At 47.2% G+C, this 24,421-nt stretch overlaps 1 protein-coding gene across 4 annotated transcripts in view; it reads left to right on the top strand.

The window, feature by feature from the left end:
- Window positions 1–24,421, top strand: part of PLPP4 (phospholipid phosphatase 4) — a 155,754-nt gene that overhangs the window by 23,460 nt on the left and 107,873 nt on the right. For 2 of the 4 annotated variants that reach the window (XM_073904537.1, XM_073904534.1), the window contains exon 1: window positions 11,551–11,707. The exons of the other annotated variants lie outside the window; for them this stretch is intronic. In XM_073904537.1, coding sequence (XP_073760638.1) covers window positions 11,652–11,707 — 56 coding nt within the window. In that variant the 5' untranslated portion in view covers window positions 11,551–11,651. Of the gene's footprint in view, window positions 1–11,550; window positions 11,708–24,421 lie in introns of those variants that run through there. 4 annotated transcript variants of the gene reach the window in all.

Genomic DNA, 24,421 nt, shown 5'->3' with positions numbered 1-24,421 from the left:
GAGCTTATGTGGCTGCACCAGTTCACGCGCTGGCTTTCTTGGATGTGTTAAGATTTATTTTATTATTTTTTAAAGATTTTATTTCTTTGTTTGAGAGGGAGACAGAGAATGTGCATGAGAGAGAGAGCACAAGCAGGGTGGGGGGCAGAGGGAGAGGGAGAAGCAGGCTCCCCACTGAGCAGGGAGCCCGGCGGCGCGGGGCTCAAACCCAGGACCCCGAGATCACGACCCCAGCCAAAGGCAGACGGCTTAACCCACTGAGCCACCCAAGCTCCCCGGATGTGTTAAGATGTAGCATGCCATCCAGGCAGGTGTATGTTCTTTTTTATTACAGCTTCTGAAGTGGTTAAAACATATTTTAAAACAACACCCATTTGACTACAGCCCTGCAGCAGAGCCAGGTTTGAAAGCACCACATTCTGGCACGCGGCCCGCAGAAATGGCAGCCCCTCCCTCCTTCCATCTGCAAAACCTGCCGCTCCGTTTTCCCAGCACTGGCCACGAGCCACGCGCGGCACTCAGCGCCTACGAGCTTCGTCTCGCCCAGCGCCCCCAAGGCGCCGCGAGGCGGCTCTAATAACCACCACCGTTTTATAAAGACCGAAGCACAGAGAGGTTAGGTCACTTGCCCAGGGTCACACAGTGAAGGAGGGACAGAGCTGAGGTTCAAACCCAGGTCTGTCCCATTCCAAGGCTTCATCAAAACCACACCTCTGACGGGCCTAATTGCAAGGCGTGTGCTCTTCCTCCTTCCCTCCGTGAATTTATCAACTGCTCCTAATGGCGCAAATGAGAAAAGGCTGGAAATGAGGGACTTTCTCCCCCGGGAACAGCATGTCTTTTTGTCTACATCATGCCGGTAGGACTTGGTAAAAACTGGTGAAGAATCATGTACAATCATGTTTCCGTTTTTTGTTTTTTTTTTAAACAAGCCGTTCGATGTGTAGAATCTACAGCATCTGTCTCCCACAGAGGTCCAATGTCTCCCAATTTTTATCTATTGCCAATAATTCTTTGGAACTGTGAATGCTTGCATTAAAAACACCAGTGCAGCTCTTGCTGGTGCAGGCCAAACCCCTGTGGCCACCCCATCCCCAAGGTCCCTGCTTTGGAGATGACTCTTAGTGATTACAGAGATACCTGGCTGCCCTACCTGGTGAGACAGCTGGGACCTTGGCCTATCATAGACCTGTTTCCGCTTACCAGGACAAAACCAAAGAAAGTTTTCTGGGCTGTGGGCCTCTCCACATTGCTTTTTCCTGTGTAGATTAAAGATGTTGTCAGCGTTTAGATCTAATGATGGGGAACTTGCCAGGGAGGGAGGGCTGTCACCTTCCTACTTGGACAAAGGTTGGGAAGAGGGGAGATATGGCACCCATTTTCATTAGCATCCTTTGCATGGAGAAGGGGAAAACATCTTGTGAATATCACTTATTACTCAAGTGTCAGAACATCTTGTGTCCTGGAAAGTTATAAAACAGACCTGTGAATTGAATACGGAGATGAAGTTCAGGTAAAATGGCAAGAGACCAGCTTTGGGCTGGTGACATCACTCTTTCCTACTTTCCTGCACTGACCATTCCTGGTCACGCACGTGACCACTAGAGGCCAAGGAGGGACGGAGTCACTCTGGAGTGGGATTTTATTCTATGACTCATGGATGGACAGAATAGCCACTTTTTAAAAAATGTTTTTTTTATTTATTTGACAGAGAGAGAGACAGCAAGAGAGGGAACACAAGCAGGGGGAGTGGGAGAGGGAGAAGCAGGCTCCCCGCGGAGCAGGGAGCCCGACGCGGGGCTCGATCCCAGGACCTCGGGATCATGACCTGAGCCGAAGGCAGCCGCTTAAACAACTGAGCCACCCAGGCGCCCCTAGAATAGCCACTTTTAACTATTTTCCCAACGTGTACCATTTACTGTAGCACTCAGTCATTAGCCTCTTGCTTTGTGGATGTTGATCTTGCTTTCCTGATGGAACCCTTGTGGCCCCTGTAACGTCTGTGTCCCCCACATATCCTTCCATGGTCCTTGGCACATGGCAGATATTTGGCAGACGCTCTGTGATTAATGTAATAGATAGAAAGATTCAATCAGGTCTCAATGACAGAAAAAAAAAATCCTAATAAAGCTGTCATAAACAAAACCAGGAAGGCGATGGCTCATATAACTGGGAAGCCCAAGTGTTGTTAACAGTGTTAGTCAGAGCTTGTCTCGAGGCCTCATACGATGGCAGTGGTCCCCAAATCTTTCCTCTGCTTTCCTCCATGTTAGCTTCATTCTCGGGATCCCCTGTGATGGCAAGAGGCCAGCTTTCTGAGAGTCGGCTAAAAATGATATAACCTCATAGAAAAAGAAACACATACCCCAAAGTTTACAAATAATTTATGGGAGTTTCGTGTACTCACTATAATCCCAGCATTACACATATATCATGATTAGGGAACTTTCTAGCTTTGGGAGTCACAGCTGGAGAAGTTGGCAGAAAGTCAGATAAGGCAGACTTTATTCTCAGGAAGGAGGTAGTTTTATGTTCTATGTATGAAAAGACTGTACAGATACAGGGCCATAGCTCTGGAAATCCCTGTGCTGTTTGGGACCACCGTGGCAAGGTATATGTCTGTCCATCCATTGCTGTTCTAAACACATTGTCCCCCTACAGTAGACTCTCCTTAGTTTCTTTGAAGGAGAATAAAGAGTGGAAAGACTTTTTTAGAAGCTGGGTTCCAAAATGCAGTCTTCATATGTATATATATATATATATATATATATATATATATATCCTTATGAAACTCATCAATGTCACCTGTACTGTGACAGAAAATACCGTGTTGTCTCCTTTAAGCTCAAGGGGCAAATGGACGTTCAGACAGGTGAGGCAGGTGTGGCTGTTGGATGTAGCTGTGGACCCAACTCTTCCCTAAAATCTGGGTTGGCTGAAGGAAGAGATGAGCAAGACAATATCATGTAATACCGTAGTTAACAGATTCCCCCAATGCTTGAAGCTTCATTCACTTTTATGTCACTCCATATGACAAATACTAATATTTATGGAGTAGCTACTCTGTGCCAGGTATTTTTCAAGGGGACATCACAGGAAATGGAAAAGCAGTCCTGTGCTAATGATTATCTTCCAGTGAGATCTATGTGGTGGGCATCTTGTGTGGTGGGCATTTGAAATTTGCCTTTTCAATATCTGATCACCCAGAGTAATGGACTTTAGCTTAAGGCTTTACTCCTTTTCCTCTCTCCATCCTTTGGTTTGAGAGACGGGTCTATGACCCAGCGTTATCCCAATCAGCATAATTACACCCCACATCTTCAGCCACAATGGTCATGTGACCCACACTGGGCTCATCAGAGCAAAGGTCAGGATTTCTGCAGAAGCTGTTGAGACACACACATACACAAACACACACGCACTTTCTCTTTTATCTCTGCTGAACTTGAAGCTGAGAGGCTGTAAGCTGGAGCTACCAGAGTCAACTTGCCACAGAGGGAAAGAAGAATCTGAGGATGGAGAGAATAGAAAAGTAGCAGTGAGTGATAGCGCCAAAGACACCGAGGCTTCATACATTGTTTGAGTTCCTGATCAAGCGGAGCCTGATCCCAGAGTTTCCCTCTGGATACTATCGTCTGGGTCAACTTGAGTGGGGTTTTCTGTCAATCACTACTAGAGAAATCGTAATTGATTCACCTGCTGGCCTGGAAGACTTGAAGTAGCTTCAGCTACAAGGACGTTCTGAGGACCTGGCATACACAAGGTTCTTGGAGAACAGATATGCCAACCTGTGGGGCAGGTGAACGTGGACTTGGTCGCCCCTTCCTTCCTGTCATCAATCCCTGCTACTCATGCCCCAAGCCCCCATCCCACACACCCTCCCTCCCTTCCCCAGGCACTGGTCCTGGGTTTCAGGTCCACTCTCCTAGCAGTCAGTCAGTCCCCACGGGAGAGTGCGGGCCAGGGGCATGTCGTGCCAGGAAGGGCACTGACCTCTTATGGGAAGGCTTGCCCTTCGCTTTTAATCTGTGCCTCACCATCTTAGTGGTCTGGGTGGGTCATGCAACTGCCTGAGTTTCATCTTCCACAGAAAAAAAAAGGTGGCTATAACAAAAACAACAACGAAACCAAACATTCTCTTCCACATGAGCTCATGCTGAGGATCAAAGGAGTCAATGCGAGGGCCAGCGTTCTCCAAATAGCCGACTGATACGGAAAAGAAGACATCTTTGTTCACAAACAGCCTGAGGTGTGAGTTCACTTGGGAGAATTTGCTCCTCAAAACAGGATCTTTGTTTTTTTTTTTTTAAGATTTTATTTATTTATTTGAGAGAGAGAGCATGAGAGAGAGAGAAAGAGAGAGAGAGAGAGCACAAGCAGGGGGAAGGGGTGGAGAGAGAGGGAGAAGCAGGGTCCCCGCTGAGCAGGAAGCCCAACAGGGACTTGATCCCAGGACCCTGAGCTCATGACCTGAGCCGAAGGCAGTCGCTTAACAAACTGAACCACCCAGGCGTCCCCAAAAGGGGATCTTTGAAGAGGAAAACCTTCATTGCTACATGAATGAAGCTTGGGAGACGTGAAATGACAGCCTTCAGCAAGGGTGGATAAGGGTCAGAGGCCCTGCCTACCTACCTCCCCGCGTATCCTCCACAGACACCTGCTCCCCTGGCCCTTGCTGAACAGGCCCCGCAGCGGACTCCATTCCCAGGAGAGCAGTTATGACCTGGAGCACCTGGTTTATAAAGGAGAACATTTTTCTTTCCATGCATGCATATTTTTGTAGCACTCACAAGGCAGAGGTGGTGTTGAGGGAAAAGGACTGACAGGGTGAATAGGCTGGTTTCCCTTGACACAAGATGTAGGTGACACTGGGCGGAGCTGTCCATGCCTTCCTGTGAAGGTAGAAAGGTGGTCAGCACATCAAGATACCGGAGGAAGATTTCTGGCTATGGGGGCTAAGAGCCTGAAAACAAATGAAGAGTTTTCCCCAAAAGAATGGCCAGGAAGTGCTGAGCTCACCGGTCCTATCCGATCAGCAGTGGGGGCCACAACTTTTACTATGATCTGAGCGCCAACTTGCAAGGAGCATTGGAGCACTTCCAAATATTTCCTAGAAGCAACAGTTCAGTTTGGGTCTTCGAGAGAACCATGGCGGGTTTTGCTGAGTGCATCTGACCCGGTGGCAGGCAGAATACTGGGATGCATTAAGGAGTTGGCACGGTTTACTTGAGGGATTCCACTGAGAATTTCCTCAACATCCTCTGAACTATTGGTTTTCTTTTATTCTTCCTCTTAAAAAAAAAAAACTGAGCTGTAACATGCACACAATTAAATACATAGACAGATTTAAAGTGTACAGTTGGATGGATGCTGACGAATGTATGCCCCCATGTATCTAGCATCTCAGTTAAGTATAATACCTTCAAAAGTTCCCTTGTGCCACTTTCTTGTCTCCACCTAGAGGTAACCACCAGTTTGCTTCTATCGCCAGAGTCCAGTTTTGCCTGTTCTAGAAGCTCCTATAAATGGAATCATATGGCATGCTCTCTTTTATGTCTGGTTTCTTTTGCTCAAAATTATGCCTTTGAGACTTATTCCTGTATTTGCATGTATCAGTAGCTCCTTCGTTTTTATTATTGAATGGTGAGTATTCCATTTCATGAACACACCATGATTTATCCATTCTCCTGCTAATGAACATGTGGGTTTTTCTCAGTGTTTGGTTATAATGAATCAATCTGCTATGAACATTTGTACACATCCCTTGGGCTTGGCTAGCGCAGAGCAGGACCCCAAAGAGATGGGTGGAGGAAATGAAAAGAATCAAGGGGAGCCCACGCAAATCCTCAGTTCTTGACAAAGCTGCCAAGGCAATTCATTGTGCAAAGATTTGTTGTGTTCTTTACAAACGAGGCGGGAGTTTGGAAAAGAGAACTGGACATCCTAAGGGGAAAAAAGAACCTCAGCCCCGACTTCATGGCACGCGCAAAAATTGATTTGAGATAGAATATAGACCTAAATATAAAAGCTAATATTACAAAGCTTCTAGAAGAGAACCTAGGAGAAAATCTTCACAGATGTGGAGTAGGCAGAGATTTCTTAGGACACAAAAGGAACAACCATAAAAGAAGAAATTGATAAATTTGGCTCCATCAAGATTACTAGTATGTGCTATGCTGAAGGTACTGTTAAGAAAATGCAAAGTTAAGGCGCAGATGGAGAGAATATATTTGTAACAGGCATAACTAACAGGGGACTAGTATTCGGAATATATTAAAAATTACTTCAAATCAATAACCAAAAGTGAAAACCCAATTTTAAAAATAGGCAAAAGACATGCATAGGTCCTTCCCAAAAGAAGATGGCAGAATGGTGCAAACATGGATGAAGGGATGCTCAACATCACTCACCATCAAAGAAACACAAATCAAAACCACAATAGGATTTCAACCAAGATGTGGCTGGATGTCATCAAAAGGGCACAGGACTATGAAGTACGGTCTGGAGTTCTGGTCCTGCCCCTGGCCCTGTCCCTGACTCCGGGGTCTAAGCAAGGGAGCAGAACCAGCTGGTGCCCTGAGTACATCGGTTTCTATATCTTCAATTTGTTTCCCTGTGCTAATATCCCAGGATCCCGATTTGTGCCACATTATCTATGTCAGTGAGAATCATGCGGGTGGCTCCCACACAGAGATTTCTCTTTGGATGAAGTAAAGGCAGTGATATTCTGACTTTTCACGTGATGAATTTGAAAATAAGAGACGAAGTCCTGCTAGGGAAGAAAGTTCCTAACTTTAAAGCCTTCTAAGAAGCAAAGGAATATTTTTTTCCCCTGAAAATGTCATTAATTCACACATTTTTCTCCTTAGACGGAATAACAAGTAGTCTAAAGACAGGAAGGGGTTAAATCATTTTCAGTGTGCCTTATATCTTTCCTGGAAGCAGGAACGTTTTCTTTTATTAGGTAGAATTTAGCTTAATGCACTTCAGTGTTGAATCTATAGTGCCATATCCTCAAAGGTCTTATAAATATTACAGCTTGAAAAGGTGGAAGAACTGAGAATATTTAGTTTGGAAAAGAAAGCTTCTCTCTTTTTCTGTCTCTCTGCCTCTCTCTGTCTCTCCTTCCCCTCCTCACCCCACCCCATCTCCATGTCTCTCTCTTTCTAGTTGTAGAGTAATTAAAGGGCTGTTGTAACGTAGAGGAATAGGCATGAAATTCACCCCCATGTGGTCTATAAAGCACGGTTTGGACCCATGGATATAGGCTGCTTCTTCTCAAACAGCACCACCACCACCAGATCTCTCCAGAAATGGAATGAGAGGTGAGTGAGTTCCACATCCCTGGAGGTGTTCAAGAAGACAGATATTTATTAACTATTAGGGAAGACATTCATGGACCAGGTTGAACTTGATGACCTCTCCTGAATTTCCTCTTGGATCCTTGGTGTTTTAGGCACAGCCGCAAGTTTGTGCCAGGCAACCACAGTGGAAAGCCTGGATGTGTGGGTCTCTGAAGTTGAGGGCACCGTGCTGGCTATCTGTTGCCATGTCCCAATCTTAGAGCAGTTAGGTAGCTGCCATCGACATACAAAGCGTAACTGTGGGAAATGAGGTTATAAGAAATTGTTGCAAAGTTGTGTTCTCCAAAGGTGGCTTTGGTTTTTGGAAATAGCTAAAAGTCTGGTCAATATGGGATCATCGTACTGCACGATACTGCTTGAGGATTAAAAAAAGATCCAAGAGCAGAAGCAGGATTATGGAGGGATGAAGGGGACTTTCTTGACATGCTCATAAGCTCAATACAAAATATGAGAGATTTCCCCAGAGTGGCACTTTGAAGATGCGTGTGGCCACAAAAGCACTGGGGATGGGGGAAGCTGTGGGCATTTGAGTGTTTACATCCTGATGTGATTTTTCAAAGATCAGTCTCACGCATGACAGCTATGGTGCTCACTGTGTCTAGGCAAGGGATGGACATGTTTATGTTATTTCTTATGATTGAGTGAGACTCTAAAGACTGCTCAAGTCTCTGAAACTGCTAGAAGCTCTGATCCATGTTTCCTTCCCTGGAGAACACATCACATTCCATGGAAGTCTTATGAAGACCCAGCAGGAGCTGCTAAGCTGGGCACCCGGGTGCTTTGACTGGATTGCTTTATCTAACCTGCTTTCATTTCTTCGCTCCCTTGTCAACTTGTCAATTCATTTGTCTGCTGGGGTAGCAATATGGCACTTCTGGAGAGCTCTAGTATTTGGCACATGTCCACAGCTGTACAGCTGCTGGAGCCAACCACCTCCAAACCCATGGAAGTGGCAGCCTGCTCTCTGGGATTTGGGATACCAAGAATGTCATCTTCAGTCCCCTTTCACTGGGGAGAGAACCTGTCTGCCCTTCAAGAACGACCTCCCTTAAATTATAAATTCTTCTGCGAGGGAGAGCCCACAATATATCCTGATCCAGACTGATATAATGAAGAAGGCTAGAGCCAACTTTGGTAAATGAAAAAGGAGATCCTTGGGGCAGATGACAGAGTTGGCGACAGGAGTGAAGGAGGGGAGGAAGAGACCAGGCCACAGAGGACAAGCCTTGGGGGACATCACGGCTTTGGTTAAAGGCAGTCCTGCAAATCTGTATTGACAAAGGCCGGCACACCCAGGATAACTCATTCATTGGTGAAAGAATCTGGGCTTAGACAGGAACTCATGGGGCATGTGAGCTGTCTTCAATCTGCCTGTGTCTGGCATGCAAGGGGGTGTGCTGGCCTTTGTTCATTTGTTCCACACCAAACAATTTCCTTACTCCAAAGTATCAGTCCCCGTTTGTGGGTCCACCTTTTCTCCATTCTCAGCTCAGGGGCTTAGGGTGAAGGTTCCACTCCCCGCTTAGGGATCAAGCCTGTTATCCAGGCTTGAGACAATCCATCCATCACGACTCCCTGGCTACAGTAATTGGTTCATGTGGGGCGGTGCCAATGACATTCAGTGACACTTTGGCTGGGAGCGCTGGGATCAAGGTCAAGGTCGTTCCCACCAGATTTGATCCTGAGAGCATGCAAAGCTGGGATTCTTGCAGCCAACTTGCAACTACCAGGAATCTGAGACAGAAGCCAATACAGTGCAGATGGAGCAGAGAGCTGAGAAGAACCAATAGAAAAGATTCAGGCATCAGATGGGAGGTTGAACTGGGCAGCTCTTTAGAGGTACATGTTTCAAAGTCGCTTCTTAATGACTACAGCAATGAGATCACCTGCCCTTTCAAACTCCTTCTAGGCATCTCTAATACAAGCACAAATGAGAAACATAACATGGCACAAAGATTCTAATTCTGTGATCTTGGTGACAGATTCTGGTGGGCAGGATACTACAACTAGCTCTCCACCATGAGCCTACCCTTGGTTTGCCCCTCTGCTCTGCCAGGGAGAGGGACCGACTGTACCCTCCAAACCCCTTCCTAACCTTCTTCACCTATACTCTTGCCCTCACCCAGGATCTCCTCCCTGTGTGTTTTCCGGCTCTGCTTACAGGAACCAACTGTCCTCTACAAGGCTAGGTCCCTGGCCATCCCAGACCAAAGGAAGGACTCTTAACCTTTGATCTCTGAGTGATTCAGTTTTCTGAAACCCCTCTTTGGACTTATTAATACTGCTTTGCATAGTTCCTTGGCATTTCTTCATGACTCTCTGGCTGCCTATCTTCTTGTGGGAAGATATGGATTATGAATCCTAGCACCTAGCACACAGCATTGCACGGGCTGCACTTGGTTGATGCTTATCGGTAAGTGATGTTTAATAACGTGGGCTCTTGTTAGTATCTCTTCCTGGAATATGGCCATCTGCCAGTCTCAGATCTGGGTCATTAGAGTTTACTGGGTTGACTAGGGGATCTCCTGCACCACTTTGCCAACCTATGGGAGTCCAGTTGTGTCCAGGATGTTGCCGGGCCCAAGACAGAATCACACCTCCTCCCTCCAAGTTCTTCCTACTCCCCCAACACCTGACACCTCACATGCCAGATGAGGCATACGGTCCATTCATTTATTCATTCACCAAAGACTCAACAAGCACAGTGTGCCAAGCATCGGGTGTACAGCGATGGGCAAATCAGATGCAGTTCCTGCCTGGGGTCTTTATATGAAGTTCCTTCCACACAGAACTAGGATTGTTCTTCCTCTGCCTGCTTCTCTGTCCCTAGACCCTGAGATGTCTGGGCATAGGCATCTTGCTTCGGTCTGTTATGTGTCCACTTGGAAGTAGAGTCTGTCTGTCCTTTGCTAATGGGAGAACCCTTCTCCGAAGCTCTTCTTCCTACCTACTCCCCCTTTTGTCCAAGACTGAGATATGGCTCCTCATTCCCAGGGACTACGTTCTAATCCATTTCTCCAGCTCACAGAGTCCTGGCTGGGTCTCTCCTAAAACTTATGAGATCTGGGACAAATTAATGGTTAATGTGAACTTTGCATCTTGAGCGTCCATCTGGTTTAAATTACTAAAGCTAAAGGAAATATACCTACTCGTGACAGGTGATGAGAAAACAAAGCCAAATTCCCTCTGGGCTCTGCTTTGAGGTCATGACCCTCAGGCCACCAGCCAGGGATGATGGTGTGGCCTTTGACTATGAAGCCCAAGGATGACGCTCCTTGGTCTAACGTGCAGCCCCAGCTGCCTCAGGTGCTCTGGACTGAATGCTGTATCAGCGATGAGCGACCCGGATGGCCTGTCGCGGGCAGGGAATTGTGCCAGTCTCTTTTTTGATTTTCACAGCGCAGCAGCCCGAAGATGCTGAGAGTGGGAGTCGTAGGAACCCCATCCCGGGGGCTGCCTGGCGCTGGTGGCTTGGCGAGGAGCCAGGGTCACCTTTGCCCTTAGTCTGTGTGCCAGGGCGCTGGAGCCTGGCTGGCAGTTCCTGAGGGCAAAACGAAGCCTGAGAGTGTTCTCAGGGGAACTTCTTAGGAAAAAAAAGGAAGAATTACAGGTCGGAAAGGGGTAGGGAGAGCAAAAAGCGGGAGGGAGGGAGCTCCGTTCAGCAGGCGTAAAGGGTGCCGGGGGGCGGGGGCTTCCTGGGCCCGAGAGTCCCCCAGCGCGCCTCGGCCGCCTGTCCACGTGCGGGCGTGAGCCGGGAGCCCGAGGCTGGACAGCGTGAGAAGGAAGCGGAGCCTGGAGTCGCAGAGCAGCCGCAGGCGGGGACCCAGCGAGCGCGCTGCCCCGGGAGCCGAGCGCAGGGGCCGCCCATTGGCGAGGGAGCCGGGGAGCGCGCAGGGGAGGCGGCGGCGGCCGCGGGGCTTCCCCGGGCTTCCCCTCCCCTCCCGGGACTGCGGGCGCACGGCGCGGACCAGGGCGCGGAGGCGGCGCTCGGCGCCAGGGCGCGGGGAGTCCCCGGGGCGCCCCCAGCTCGGCGCGGGGCTGCGGGGCGGGAAGCGGCCGGCGCGAGGGACGCGGCGTCCGCGAGCCCCCTGGCCCGCGGCGGGTGGTTTGGGCTGAGCCCTCCCCAGCGCCCGCCCGCCCCCGCCCGGCGCCCGCCTCCCGCCCCCGCCCGCGGCCTGGAGCGCGCCTCCCTCGCCGCCCCGGGTCTGGCGAGCCGGCGCCGGTCGAGCTGCGAGAGCCGCCGAGAGCACCAGCCGCCGCCGCCCTGGGAGCTGCTCCGGCCGCATCATGCGGGAGCTGGCCATCGAGATCGGGGTCCGAGCCCTGCTCTTCGGGGTCTTCGTGTAAGTAGTGGCGCGCCGCGGCTGGGGGCGCGCGGACGCGGGGACCCACGGACCGAGCGTCTCTGCGCCCCAACTTTGTTTGCGCCACCGCGTCCCTTCGGGGCCTGGATTCGAGGTGTCCTCCCCGCCCAGTGCCCGGGGTGTGTCCTACGGGACCCTCCTGGTCCTCTTTCTGGGACCCTGGGTGCGGAGGGACCCGCGTAAGCCGGTCTAAGGCTCGCCCCCCGCCACCCCCATCGCTCCAGGGAGCGGGACCGGCCACCGCTCGGGTCCCCTCGCCTGCGCCGGTCGCCGGCTGCGCACCAGCTGCCGGGGGAATCGGGGCTGCTCCCCTGGAAGCGGGCGCGCAGTCTCGCTCGCGCCTTCGGGAAGTTTCTCGTTGGGTGAGATCCTCTGAGCCCGACGTTTGCAGTCCTTCCTCCTGGCCCTTCTCCCATGGCCCCTCGCCGTGCCCGGGGCCAGGCTCCATCTCCTTCCGTGTCCCTGGCTTTGGTGCCCCAGGGTGCAGGGGAGCGTTTTCTAAGGAGACGTTGGCGGTAGTTCTCCGGCTGGAAAACTGTTGCTGCGGAGGCTCGGGAAGTCCGGGGCCGCAGCCCGAGGTACGGGCTCCATACGCCCGGAGCTCAGTGCGGGCGGGGGCTCTTGGGGACAGCAGCGAAATGCCCCTGGTGACCCCAAGGGGCTGGTACCTGGAAATAGCGAATTTGGAAAGAGGAGGGGGCTCCAGTGCAGGCTCTTTCAGAGATGCCTGAACCCCAGGGCGCCCGGGGGACCCGCTACCCACCGGCCTCCTGGCCCCAAGCGGCAGGGAGCTGTCCTGCCTCTGCCTTTCAGATGCAAACCCTGAACACACCGCGGCTCAGATCCACTCCACCGTCCCTTTGATCTCTTGTCACAAAGGCGCCACACCTGCCCTTGACCCTACATGAGTTCTTTCCCCCTCTGCCCATGGCTGTCTTCTGACACGTTTTAAATATTGAGGTTGCATGAACTTTCTGGACTTGCTGGGTTCTTTGGAAAAGCCCATGCAGCCATTCCAAACAGGAGGCCCTCGCTGGATGCCTACCCCAATCTGGAGTCACTGATGGCAGGTGGGAGGCTGTGAGTTGACTTCTGTTCCAGCAGCCGAGGGTAGACACATGGAAAGAAAGACCCTTTCTTGCATGTTTTTCTTTCCTAGGGATTAAATTCATCCAGAGTATTTATTCACACTATCATAAAGGGCGGTGAGTTCCCCCAGATGCAGGCAAGCCCCCTCTCCCAGCTTCTGACTAAACACTGCTGTTATTCAGTGGGAAGGAGGAATGAGAACTTCAGTTGGGTTTTGATGCATTTGGGAAAACAAAAGAAACAATTTTCCCTTTTCTTACTCGATTTTTCTACCTTTGGAATATACATTAAAACTAGTATAGCTGTGTGATCAGATGGGGACAGTTTCCAGTTGGCAGATAGGCTAAATCCCATTAAATTGTTATGTGATAGAAATGATAAAATAGTGTTCAGTGCATGGTAGCATTTTAACATTTGTTTGGTGAATGTGTGTGTGAGTAATGCTGAAATAAAGTGAGGTAGGCTTGTAGGCTGCCTGGTTTGATTGCTGCTGGCAATTATCAGATTAAAAAAAAGGGGCCAAGGGTAAGCAAATATTTATATTGTTTTCAGATTTCCCTTCACATATCTCCCAAAACATTTATGAGCTGTTTACGAATATATGATGGTCTGTGCAGTGGATTTGAAAATGTGATAATTATTGTTTTACGTGCTTTTTGCTTCCTCAAAGAATGTTATGTAAAAATCAGACAAGCGGTGTATATTCTTTTTTCCAAACTTCCCCTTTTATTAATTAGGGGGATCTGCTCTCACCCAAAGGGAAACATTTGGGCACTGATGGTGTTTTTGGATGATTCCCTGATTTCCTATCAATTGGACATATTAACAGTGTGTCCAACGTGTGGCTCTTTGACCCGCAAAGACCAGCTTTGGTATCGCTGGGAGACCCCCTAGGTGTGAATCTTGGATGTTCAGATGCAGTTATCATCAAGCAGATAACCGCTTCCGGAAGGACAGGCTGGGCGCTCACAGATACAGATGACCCTTTGTTTTCTTAGATAAGAAAAGATGTGAGATGACAGAGGCTGACTTTTGGGGGAAGTTTTATTCTTCCCTTTGCCGGTGCTTGTCTGATGGCAAGATTCAATGGTTCGTACCCCCTCTGCTCCTGAAGATGGTGGTCTCAGTAGCAGGGCCTCACCTGAGTAGGTGGAGAAATTCCCTCTGGGCAAGCTGAATCCACTTTTGTGGCTGCTGTGAAATCCATCATCTGCTGCTCCTTGGTGTATGTACCCTATTTCTCAGGACAAGAGAATAATCTTTTTTCGGGGAAGGTACCTTGCTTCTTTTGCCAACTTGTGCCTCTGGGGGAATATCACCTGTGCACGCGCTTGTTCTTGGATTATATTTGCTCTGTGTGAGAGCAGGATCCCGCCGCCTGATGCCCACCTGCTCCTGGGAGTTTGAAGTTAGCACTAATGAAATGCAGCTTTGGACCCTTAGGTCGTAGGTTATATGTTATATGGTTATATGCTTTTCCTTTCTCCTTAGGGAACCAGTTCTCTGTCTCTAGACCAGGTTTAGTGCTGAGGTTTGGTGATTCAGGATCCTAAGAGAATACTCTCCAGGAAACCCTCGTAAGATCATCCAATGCCTTTTGGGCAGCCCTGCTTAAGAAATTCAGACCACCTGGAAGAAAATTAGTAACGGGTAATGCAAATCAGGGCTGGCACGGAAAGCTTAACCTAACAGGAAATAAATTGGTTAGAGGACCCCAGTGTTTAGGAAAAATCAAAATATAATGTGTAGCCTTGAGGCTGCATTTCGTGCTCGGAAGCTGTGGCCTGGAGGCCCCACAGTGCTCTTACTTGTGGACCTTGGGCAGAGCAGAGAGAAGGAGTGCCAGTGAATTGTCTCTGTCCTATTGCCACCCAAGATGCCGGCGCAGATCCTGTGAGCGTTTGTGGACAGGCGAAGCCAGCACTGACTGGACCTTGATGAGCAAGCACAGCGTGGACACAAGGTGGTCAGTCAACAGCCCTGAAGGCAGGTAGTATATCTGGTGAATGTGTGTGTGAGTAATGCTGAAATAAAGTGAGGTAGGCTTGTAGGCTGCCTGGTTTGATTGCTGCTGGGAATCATCAGATTAAAAAAAAGGACCCAGGGGTATGCAAATATTTATATTGTTTTCAGATTTCCCTTCACATATCCCCCGAAACATTTATGAGCTCTTTCATACAACTAGTAGTGTATTACCTCCCCTTGTACGACCGTTGCCGGTATGTAAGTGCCATGTATTGAAGGTTTATTATGTGCCAGGCAATCATGAAGACGATCACGCATACCAGTTAAGCCTTATACACACCTGATGGAGGGGTATATTGGCAGTGGCGCTCATGCTGAAGAGGCTGAAGCACAGACAGATTAAGGAACCGCCCAAGTCACAGAGCTAAGAAGGGCAGCTCTGAGATCTAAATCTAGATGCTCCTTCTGCATCATCTGGACTCTCCGCCACCTCACTATAGTGCTTCAGAAAAAAATAACAGCCGGCGTGGGGGCACTCAAGGGTTTACTGTGCAAAAGGCATTCCATGGGATTTCTCTTGTCTCGTCTCACTTGAGATGTTCTCCCCACTTTACAAAGAAACCAAGGTTTAGAAAGGGTAAGTAGCTGGCCTGAAGATACTCAGCTAGCAGGAGGTATAGTCCGGGTCCGAGCAGGTGGTTGACCGCACGTCTCCAGGCTGCCAGCTGCTGAGATAGAATGTGTCTAGCCCCAGGCTTCCAGAAACTAGAGCAAAAGTGACCGCAACCTAGAAGTCATCCCCTTACGTGACCCATTGTCTCTGGAGAAGCACGTGAACGGCCTGGAATGATGTGTGGGAAGGGCTGTCACTCTGGTTCTCATATCGGGCTCTTAGGGTGACATTTCAAAGGGGGAGGGGTAGTGGTTGAGATTCTCATTCTCTAAGAGATGGAATTTAGGACGTTACAGATTTTGAAGGGTCTTCCTTAGGTCTCTGGAGCGCAGAGGGTGAGATGTGGAGAGAAAATTGCAGGTCAGAACCTAAGTGGTAGTATTAAAGAACCGGTGGCCGATACGCTCGTGCACCTGTTGGCCCTTGCCTCCAGGACATCAGTTTGTCTGGAAAACCCTTTATTCCTAGCACTGCAGAAAGGGCTCTGGAGGTACGACGACCATCAGAAATGCTGACGGAGGGGGAAGGTGATCTCCCTCTTTCACCCATGAACCTGGGTTCCCTGGGGTCCTCAGTCCCTCCCTCCCTCCTTCTCTGTCCCCTCTGGGGTTCCGGGGGGCCCCGTGTCTGGGATGTCCCTCTAGGAGCTGTGGGGCTGCTCGGGACACTGGGTTGCTGAGGTAATGATTGGTGTTTGCCTCAACTCAGAACAGTCCTGCATCCTTCTTGGAGCACTTCCTGTGCTGGGGGCCTGTGCTGGGTGCTGGGGATGTTTGAAGAAGGAAGGCTTGGGAGGGGGAGCGGGCTTCTGAGAGCTCCAGGTTGGCCGAGTGAGCACACGGTAGACCGCTGTTATTTTCCCCAGTATAATCACTGGCTTTGAAAGTTTTGCCTTCAAACATTTTTATCATTCATCCAGTTGACAGATAGATGCTTCTTTGGCCTCTTCTGGGTTGCAGGCACTTGTGCTGGCTATTTTCCTTCGCCTTCATGGGTACACTTTGGTTGGTATGATTCCAAACAGACCCAGGGAAACTTGGCACTTTCGCCAGTCCAGGTGATTTGCTTGAGGGCACTGGCTGTCAGGTAGGTTTTTGGAGTATTGACAGAAAGGAACATATCTTTCATTATTACCCCTCAGAGTCCTGTCTAGGGCTGTAGGCCAGGGTCCGTTATGGTAGTTGGCACAAAGTGCTCCGTTTATTGAGAGGGAGGGAGTACAGAGTCCTGGGAGGGGGGAGAAGGAGGAGACAGGGGCCAGGGAAGGCTGCCCAGAACTGGCAGCTCACCTGAGTCTTGAGCATCGAGGGGCAGGTGTGCAGGGCCTGGCCCGAGAACGTTCCTGCGGACAGAGTGTCCTGGAGCCAAGGCCAGGAGGTCTCGAGGCATATTTCGGGTGGGGATCAGGTCGCCAGGTATGGCCTCAGCACAGGGCGTGGGTTTGGAGGCTGGTAGGAGGGGCAGGAGGGGAGTCTGGGACGAGAATGTGGATGGTCTCAGGGCCCTGCCAGGAAGCGTGGACATTCCCTTGGAAGCAGTAACTGGGAAGCCCAGGGATGTTTGAAACGAAAAGCATCATGCTCAGACACCTGCCCAGGGGTGGAAAGCGATAGCTCCCTTCGGTACAGAGGCCCCGTTTGCTTTTGTCAGTGACAGTCCCCAGCTCTTCCACCATCGCTGTGCCCTACTCTGCTCCCAGGGGGCCTGTGTGTGTGTGTGTGTTTTATTATGTTAATCACCATACATTACATCATTAGTTTTTGATGTAGTGTTCCATGATTCATTGTTTGCGTATAACACCCAGTTGTATGCTCCATGCAGAACGTGCCCTCCTTAATACCCATCACCAGGCTAACCCATCCTCCCCTGCCCCCAGAACCCTGTGTTTGTTTTTCAGAGTCTATCATCTCTCATGGTTCATCTCCCCCTCCGATTTCCCCTCAGGGGGCCTGTGTTTTATTCTGCCTTGGGTTGTGGTCAGCCATCTCCATGTCTGGTTCCAGACTGCTAACTGTTGGACGGTGGGGGCTGGGGCTGTATCATTATCTTCGATGCTTTCTTTATATTCCCAGCCAGCCTTCCTTGGCATGAACGTGGTCGCTGCTTCACTAGTGCTCCCCAGATTGCACTCAATTTCTGGTGGTCACAGAGGCCTCAGAGAGATCGGCCGCAGGGCAGAACAAGGCTTCCTCAAGGGCGGTGTGCTGACCACCTGCATCGGAATTGCCTGGGGCTCAGTTCACACTTAACTGAATCAACATTTGGGATGGCTCCGTGGGAATCGGCATTTTTAACAGGGGCTCCTTCTGCCCCCCACATTGGGGAACTCCTAGCATGCAGTCTACACCCTCTTGTGGTAGGAGGGTCTCGTCGTTCTTTTCTCCTTCCTGGCCACACAGGGGACTACCCTTCCCAAACCCCTGCCATTAGCAGGAGACATGTGGCACACTGATGTCATTGTCTTTCTCTGTCGGTGGCGAGCATGGGGCTGCGTGTTGCGATGACAGAGCTGCAGCATGTGAGTAGTGGGATAGCTGTCCTGGAGAGTCATGCCTTTGGCAGTGGGCTTTGTGGGACAGAAGGAAACTTTCTGTGTTAACGACGATGTGGCGGACTGATTAGCTACGGGAAAACAAGTCTGTTCCATCTGGCTAATATGCCTGGAATAGTTTTGCTTGCTCTCTAGAAACAAAGAGTCATCTGAGGCAAAGTGGGACAATGAAAGCCCATGGACTTTGGAGCTAGGCAGGTCTATGTTTGGATTTTCGCTGTGCCCACTAATTAGCAAGTTGCCTAAAATCTCTGAATCTCAAATTTCTTCATGTGGGAAGTGGGAACAATACTGAACTTCACTGGATGTTAGTAGATAAGATGCTTTAAGTGCCTGCAGCACACAGAACAAAAATTAGATGCCTTCTCCCCACTCCTCTGAATCTCTTACTTATAGGAAGTGTCTCAATGGCCTTGTAGCACCGTGGTCATGACTGTGGCCTTTGGCACCGGTTTCCAAGGCTTGAATCCTGGTTTGTGTGAGCCTTTCAGTTAAGGATTTAACCAGCTTAGATCCTTGTTTTCCCATCTGTTCGACAGGAATATTAGCAGTACCCATGAATGAGAGTGTTAAATGAGAGTGTATTCAGCTCATCACGGGTGCTCAGCAAATGGTAATGTTATGACCACTGTCCTTTTATTAAGATGAATCCATAATGTACACTAAAGAGAGACACTATAGGTAGTTAAGATACTCTGATTCCAAATGACTTACTACAGGATTTCTTTAAAATAATAAACTTGTTTAGACATATTTCAAAGGATTCCCTTTAGCCCCCGTCAGTGACGTATGTAACTTGCCATGAGCTCATTCAGTGGGTCGTACCCCTGTAGAGCAGTGTGGCTGGCTCACTGTCTAATGAAGGGGTGGTCTCAGCATTGTATTTTCTCATCGGTCACTTAAATCAACTGACCGTTTACAACAGTGATTGTAGGACATTGAATCAGAAGGGGTATTAGCAAAATTGCCTTGGGCCATGTGGAAGGAAAATGCTGCATTCCCATCATTTACCTCCGAGTCTGTGTTCATCACCCAGGGCTCCGTGAGAAGTCCGGCACAGGGAGTTTTCCATCAGACACCCTGTCCACTCCCAGCTGGTGCTGGGCTGAGTGTGCCGAGCGCCTCTCCCCTCTCCGGGGAGGCTTCTGCCTTGTCATCTGATAAATGAAGCAGCCTTCTGTTTGAAATATTATTTGCCACTGTAAAGTGAGTCTGCTGAACCCAGAATTCTGAGAATTGATGATGTTTTGCCACAGGGAGATAAATGCTTATAACATGGCAAAAAGGAGATCACTAGTTTCATAACTTGTAGGTAAAGTTATCTCAATTAGTTATAGGGATTATGCCTTTTTATGACCCACACAAGGCTCATAAAAGCTCCCTATCTCTATTTTTCTATGATAGTGTTTTTAAATATGAAAATCATCTTAGTCATAGTTATTTCCTTAAAAAATACAATCTTGGTGTTCCGTGGATGAATTAGAAGCCCTGGTTCACAGCGAAGCGGTGGATTCACACAGAACCACACCTGCCAGTGTGTTCTCATCAGTCCACTAAAGGCACAGAGGTATTGAGGACCTTGGAAATGTCCGGGATGGGCAAGCAGGAGGCAGAGAGAATCTGGGGCTCTGAGCCCAGGGATGGCCGCATCACCGTCTTTCAGTGTGTGACCGTGAAAAACTGTCCTACAGAGGTGAGGGATGAGTTGTTTTTCTGTCTCCGCCAAAGATGAAGGAATGAAAACAGGATCAGAAGCTGCAGGAGCATCTAGGTTGGTTTTCAGAAAGGTAGCAGTCTGCCAGTCAATGCTAGATAGTTCTTTTCTCCTTTGCCAGAGGGTTTTAAACACATTTTTACTAGAGTATTAGTTCGAACCATATGCAATTGCTGATATTTGACTGTTTTGACCTACAAAAAGAAGAATTGCATTTAGCTCAACCTAAAAATAATATACACAAGGAAAAAATGCATGATTTATAATCGCACGGCTTCAGAATGCAGTCTACCCATCAAGCCCCCCCCCCCCCCCCCCGGGGCTCCACCACCCTGACTTCGAACATCATTTTTGAACTCCGTGTAAATAGAATCACACAGTGTGACCTCTTTTGTGTGACTGTTGGTGCTTAGCATGTTTTGGAGATTTATCCATGTTGCACTTAGCTGTAGTTTGTTAATTCTTATCGCTGTAGAGCATTTCATGGCATGACTGTACCTCTTTCTTTACCTATTTTACTGTTTGTGGACATTTGGGTTATTGGTTGGTTTGGGCTAGTAAGCGTAATGCTGCTATTGTTTTTAGGGTGAAGATAATTTGTAATTTCTGTTGGGTGGATACCTAGGTGTGGAAATGCTAGGTTATTCATTTGAGGTTTTTAAAGAAGGATTTGGCCTTTCTTTGTCTAGCTCTACTTCTGAAATAGAGATGTAGTCTGTATTCAGCTTTAATCTCCCATCTGTTGAGCAGCTATTTTGGCAGAGTCTGTGGTGGGCCTCGTGAATGACATGAGGAAGCCAAGAGCTGGGTCCCCACTCAGCAGGCGGGCGGGCCGCGTGGCACCCTAGTCAACGTGAAGGCTTTGGAATCATTTCCTGACTGCTGCCTATAAAGATGTGCCCTAGCTTTCTCATCTGTAAAGTGGGTACAAGAGTGTCACCTGCCAGGAGGCTGTAAAGTTGAAGTAATGTAATGTGTGACAGATGCCTGCTACGAAACTGGCACCTAGGAAGCATTAAAACCAGTCTCCGTCCCTTGCTTCATCTTCCTTCCTGTGGGGAGGTGGATTTGGCGGTCAATGAAAAAAATATCACAATGGAATAATAATAAGAATGCAGCTGTCAGCACCACAGGAGAGCTGAGCCTTGAACTAGGATTTAGGATGTTTTGGGGGAGTATTCTGAATAATCTTCCAAGAAATCACTGAGAAAAAGAAATGGCATACACACACACACACACACACACACGTATGTATCTTTTAATTGACGTATATCTTCACTTTGGTGTGGAGGGAGAAGAGAAGACAAGCTTTAATACTTACTGTATATCCACTTTGTTCTAGGCACTTGTCACACCTTAGATGATTTAATCTTTGCAACCTCCCAGAAGGCGATATTATTGTCCTAATTTACAGAGTTAAGAATCAATGCTCCTCCTATACAGAAAGCTCTTACCAATCAATAAGAAAAGAGAGGAGCTCTTTAAAAGAAAAGTGAGCAACAGAACTCACAGGGAACTAACATGTATACAAATAACTAATACACCTTTAAAACTGTGCCTTCCATAGAAATGCAAAATATGCATCTGAAAACAATAAAATAACATTGCATATAAGCACATGCTTTTTATTGTGCCAGGACAAAATGCGCAGCCGTTGAAATTAGTGTTGTAGACAACTATTTGTTGACATGGGAAGATAGCCATAAACTGTTGTTAAGTGATAACAAGTAGGTTACAGAAGTGTGCATAATGCTACTTTAATGTGGTAGTGTAATAGAATCAATTCGTGTTTATATCTGTAAGAAAAAGAGCTATAAAGATATACAACAAAATCTTAATGGTGGTTATTTTGGGCTGATGGGATTGTATAACATTTGTTTTTTTCTTCATACTGTTTATTGTCCACATTATTTTACAGGAAACATTTATTACTTTCATACATAATCAGAAAAATCAATAAAGAAGTTTCCTGTTGTGGGGGGAAAAAGAAGCTAGTGAAATATCCTTAGGTAGGGCACGGGGTGATCCTTTTGTGATTGCTTTAGAAATATCTGAAGTGGGAATGTGTCGAAAATCACCCTTTCTATATATATATATATATATATTTTAAAGATTTTACTTATTTATTTGAGAGAGAGAGAGAGCACTAGAGAGCGAGAGCAAGCAGGAGTAGGGGACAAAGAGAGAGGGAGAAGCAGGCTCCCCGCTGAGCAGGGAGCCCAATGCGGGGCTCGATCCCAGGACTCTGGGATCATGAACTGAGCCGAAGGCAGACGCTTAACTGACTGAGCCACCCAGGTGCCTCTCTTCTATATATTTTTTAAAAGATTTATTTATTTGAGAGAAAGAGCACGAGCATGAGAATGGTGGGGGAGGGGCAGAGGGGGAGGGACAGACCGAATCTCAAGCAGACTCCGTGCTGAGCATGGATCCGGACATGGGGCTCGATCCCACAACCCTGAGATCACAACCTGAGCTGAAACCAAGAGTTGGACACTTAATCAGCTGAGCCACCCAGGCGCCCCTCCACCTTTCTATATTTAATAGCAACTAAAATATTGAAAGGAAAACCAGAAAGTAAAGATTAACAACAGCTGTGATCCGAGGCCGCAGGTGGAATTGTAAATGGACATAACCCCTTTGAAGAGTGGTATTACAGTGCATAGACAGCCGTGAAATTATTCTTGCCCTTTGACTTACAACTCTTAGAAAAATATGTTGAGGCACTGAGGTAGAAATGTAAAAATCCTCATGTAAGAAGATATTCATTGCTGTATTCCATACAAAGCAAATATATTTGTCAAATAAAAATAAAATAAAACTCAAATGGTCAACCCTTGAAGAATAGTTTGATAAATTATGAACACAAGAGAATACTATATATCTATTTAAAATAATCATTTTGAGAATCAGGAAGAAACATAGTAACATTTTATGGTGTAATAGTTGAGGGGGAAAAGTACTATACAAGAATCGATCTCAGAATCAAATCTATGGGAAATATGTTTGATTTGTGCAAATATTAGAAAGGATTACACAAAAGTGCATGTGTGTGGTGGGAATGAATGTTTCTCCTCACCTAAACGTTATCTTTAAATTATAAAATAGTTGTGAAAATTAAAACAGTACAAAAAGTGTAAGGAACTGCTTCACCTCTGTGCCATTTCCTTCCCTTCATTTTTTAAAAAATTTATTTTATTTTTTTACAATTTTTTTTTTAAGTAGGCTCCCTGCCCAACATGGGGCTCAAACTCATGACCCTGAGATCAAGAGTTGTATGCTCTACCAACTGAGCCAGCCAGGTGCCCCTCCTTTCACTTTTTAACGTCAAACTTTTAAACAGTATGTACTCTTTTGTGTGAGTATTTTGCTTGGCACATTTCTGAGATTCATCCATGTTGTGCTTAGCTGTAGTTCATATATATATATGTATATATTACATATTTTATATAATATATACATATAAAAATATAAGTAAATATAAAATAAAATAAAAATTTAATAAAAACTGAGAACACATTTTATCTATAGTTGAAATTTTTTTTTACTTAGTTTAGATCTACTTGAGTCTTCTTACTGGCTGTGCAGGGTTTCATCATATTAACCTATTCATGGAATTTTCAGGTGTTTTCATTTTTTCCTACAGCAAACAATGTTGCAATTGTGCTTACACTCTGTAGCGCACCTGTTAAAATATTGCTGTGATAGACTTTTGCAAATGAAATTTCTTGGTCAAAGGCCATGTGTATTTTAAATTCTGATGGACACTGTCAAATTGTCCATCCAAAGGGATATATACATGCCTACATTCTGTTTTTGACATCCTTGCCAATGCTGGATGTTGGGAAAGTTTTATATTTATACCACAGGACAGAGTATAACATTTGCATCTTTTCACTCTTGCATTGGCAATTTTTATTTCTTTTTTTATTAAGTTTTAATATTAATTCCAGTATAGTTAGCATACAGTGTTATATTAGTTTCAGGTGTACAACATAGTGATTCAACAATTCCATTCATCACCTGGTGCTCATCACAACAAGTGCACTCCTTCATCCCCATCACCTGTTTCACCCATCCCCCACTCATCTTCCCTTTGGTGACCCATCAGTTTGTTCTCTATAGTTAAAAATCTGTTTCTTGGTTTGTTTCTCTCTCTCTCTCTTTTTCCTTTGCTCATTTGTTTTGTTAAATTGCACATATGAGTGAAATAATATGGTATTTGTCTTTCTCTGACTTATTTCGATTAGCATAATATCCTCTAGTTCTACCCACATCGTTGCAAATGGCAAGATTTCATTCTTTTTATTATTGAAATAATATTCCATCATATATATACCACATCTGCTTTATCCATTCATCTATTGATGAACACCGAGGATGCTTCTGTAATTTGGCTATGGTATATGATGTTGCTATAAACATAGGGGTGCATGTATCCCTTTAAATTAGTGTTTTTATATTTTGTGCAGTTACTGGATCTGTTTTTAACTTTTTGAGGAGCCTCCATACTCTTTTCCACAATGGCCACCCCAGTTTGCATTCCCACCAGTAGTGCACAAGGGTTCCCTTTTCTCCATATCCTCGGCAACACTTTTTTCTTGTTGTTGATTTTAGCCATTCTGACAGGTGTGAGGTGCTGTCTCATTGTGGTTTTGAGTTGCATTTCCCTGACGATGAGTGATATTGAGCATCTTTTCA

The sequence above is a fragment of the Callorhinus ursinus genome, unplaced genomic scaffold, assembly GCF_003265705.2.
Source record: "Callorhinus ursinus isolate GAN/ISIS: 27379988/994484 unplaced genomic scaffold, GSC_fseal_2.0 scaffold20, whole genome shotgun sequence".
Taxonomy (NCBI): domain Eukaryota; kingdom Metazoa; phylum Chordata; class Mammalia; order Carnivora; family Otariidae; genus Callorhinus; species Callorhinus ursinus.
Note: the sequence above shows the minus strand (reverse complement) of the source record. Positions and strands in the feature narration are given on the sequence as shown.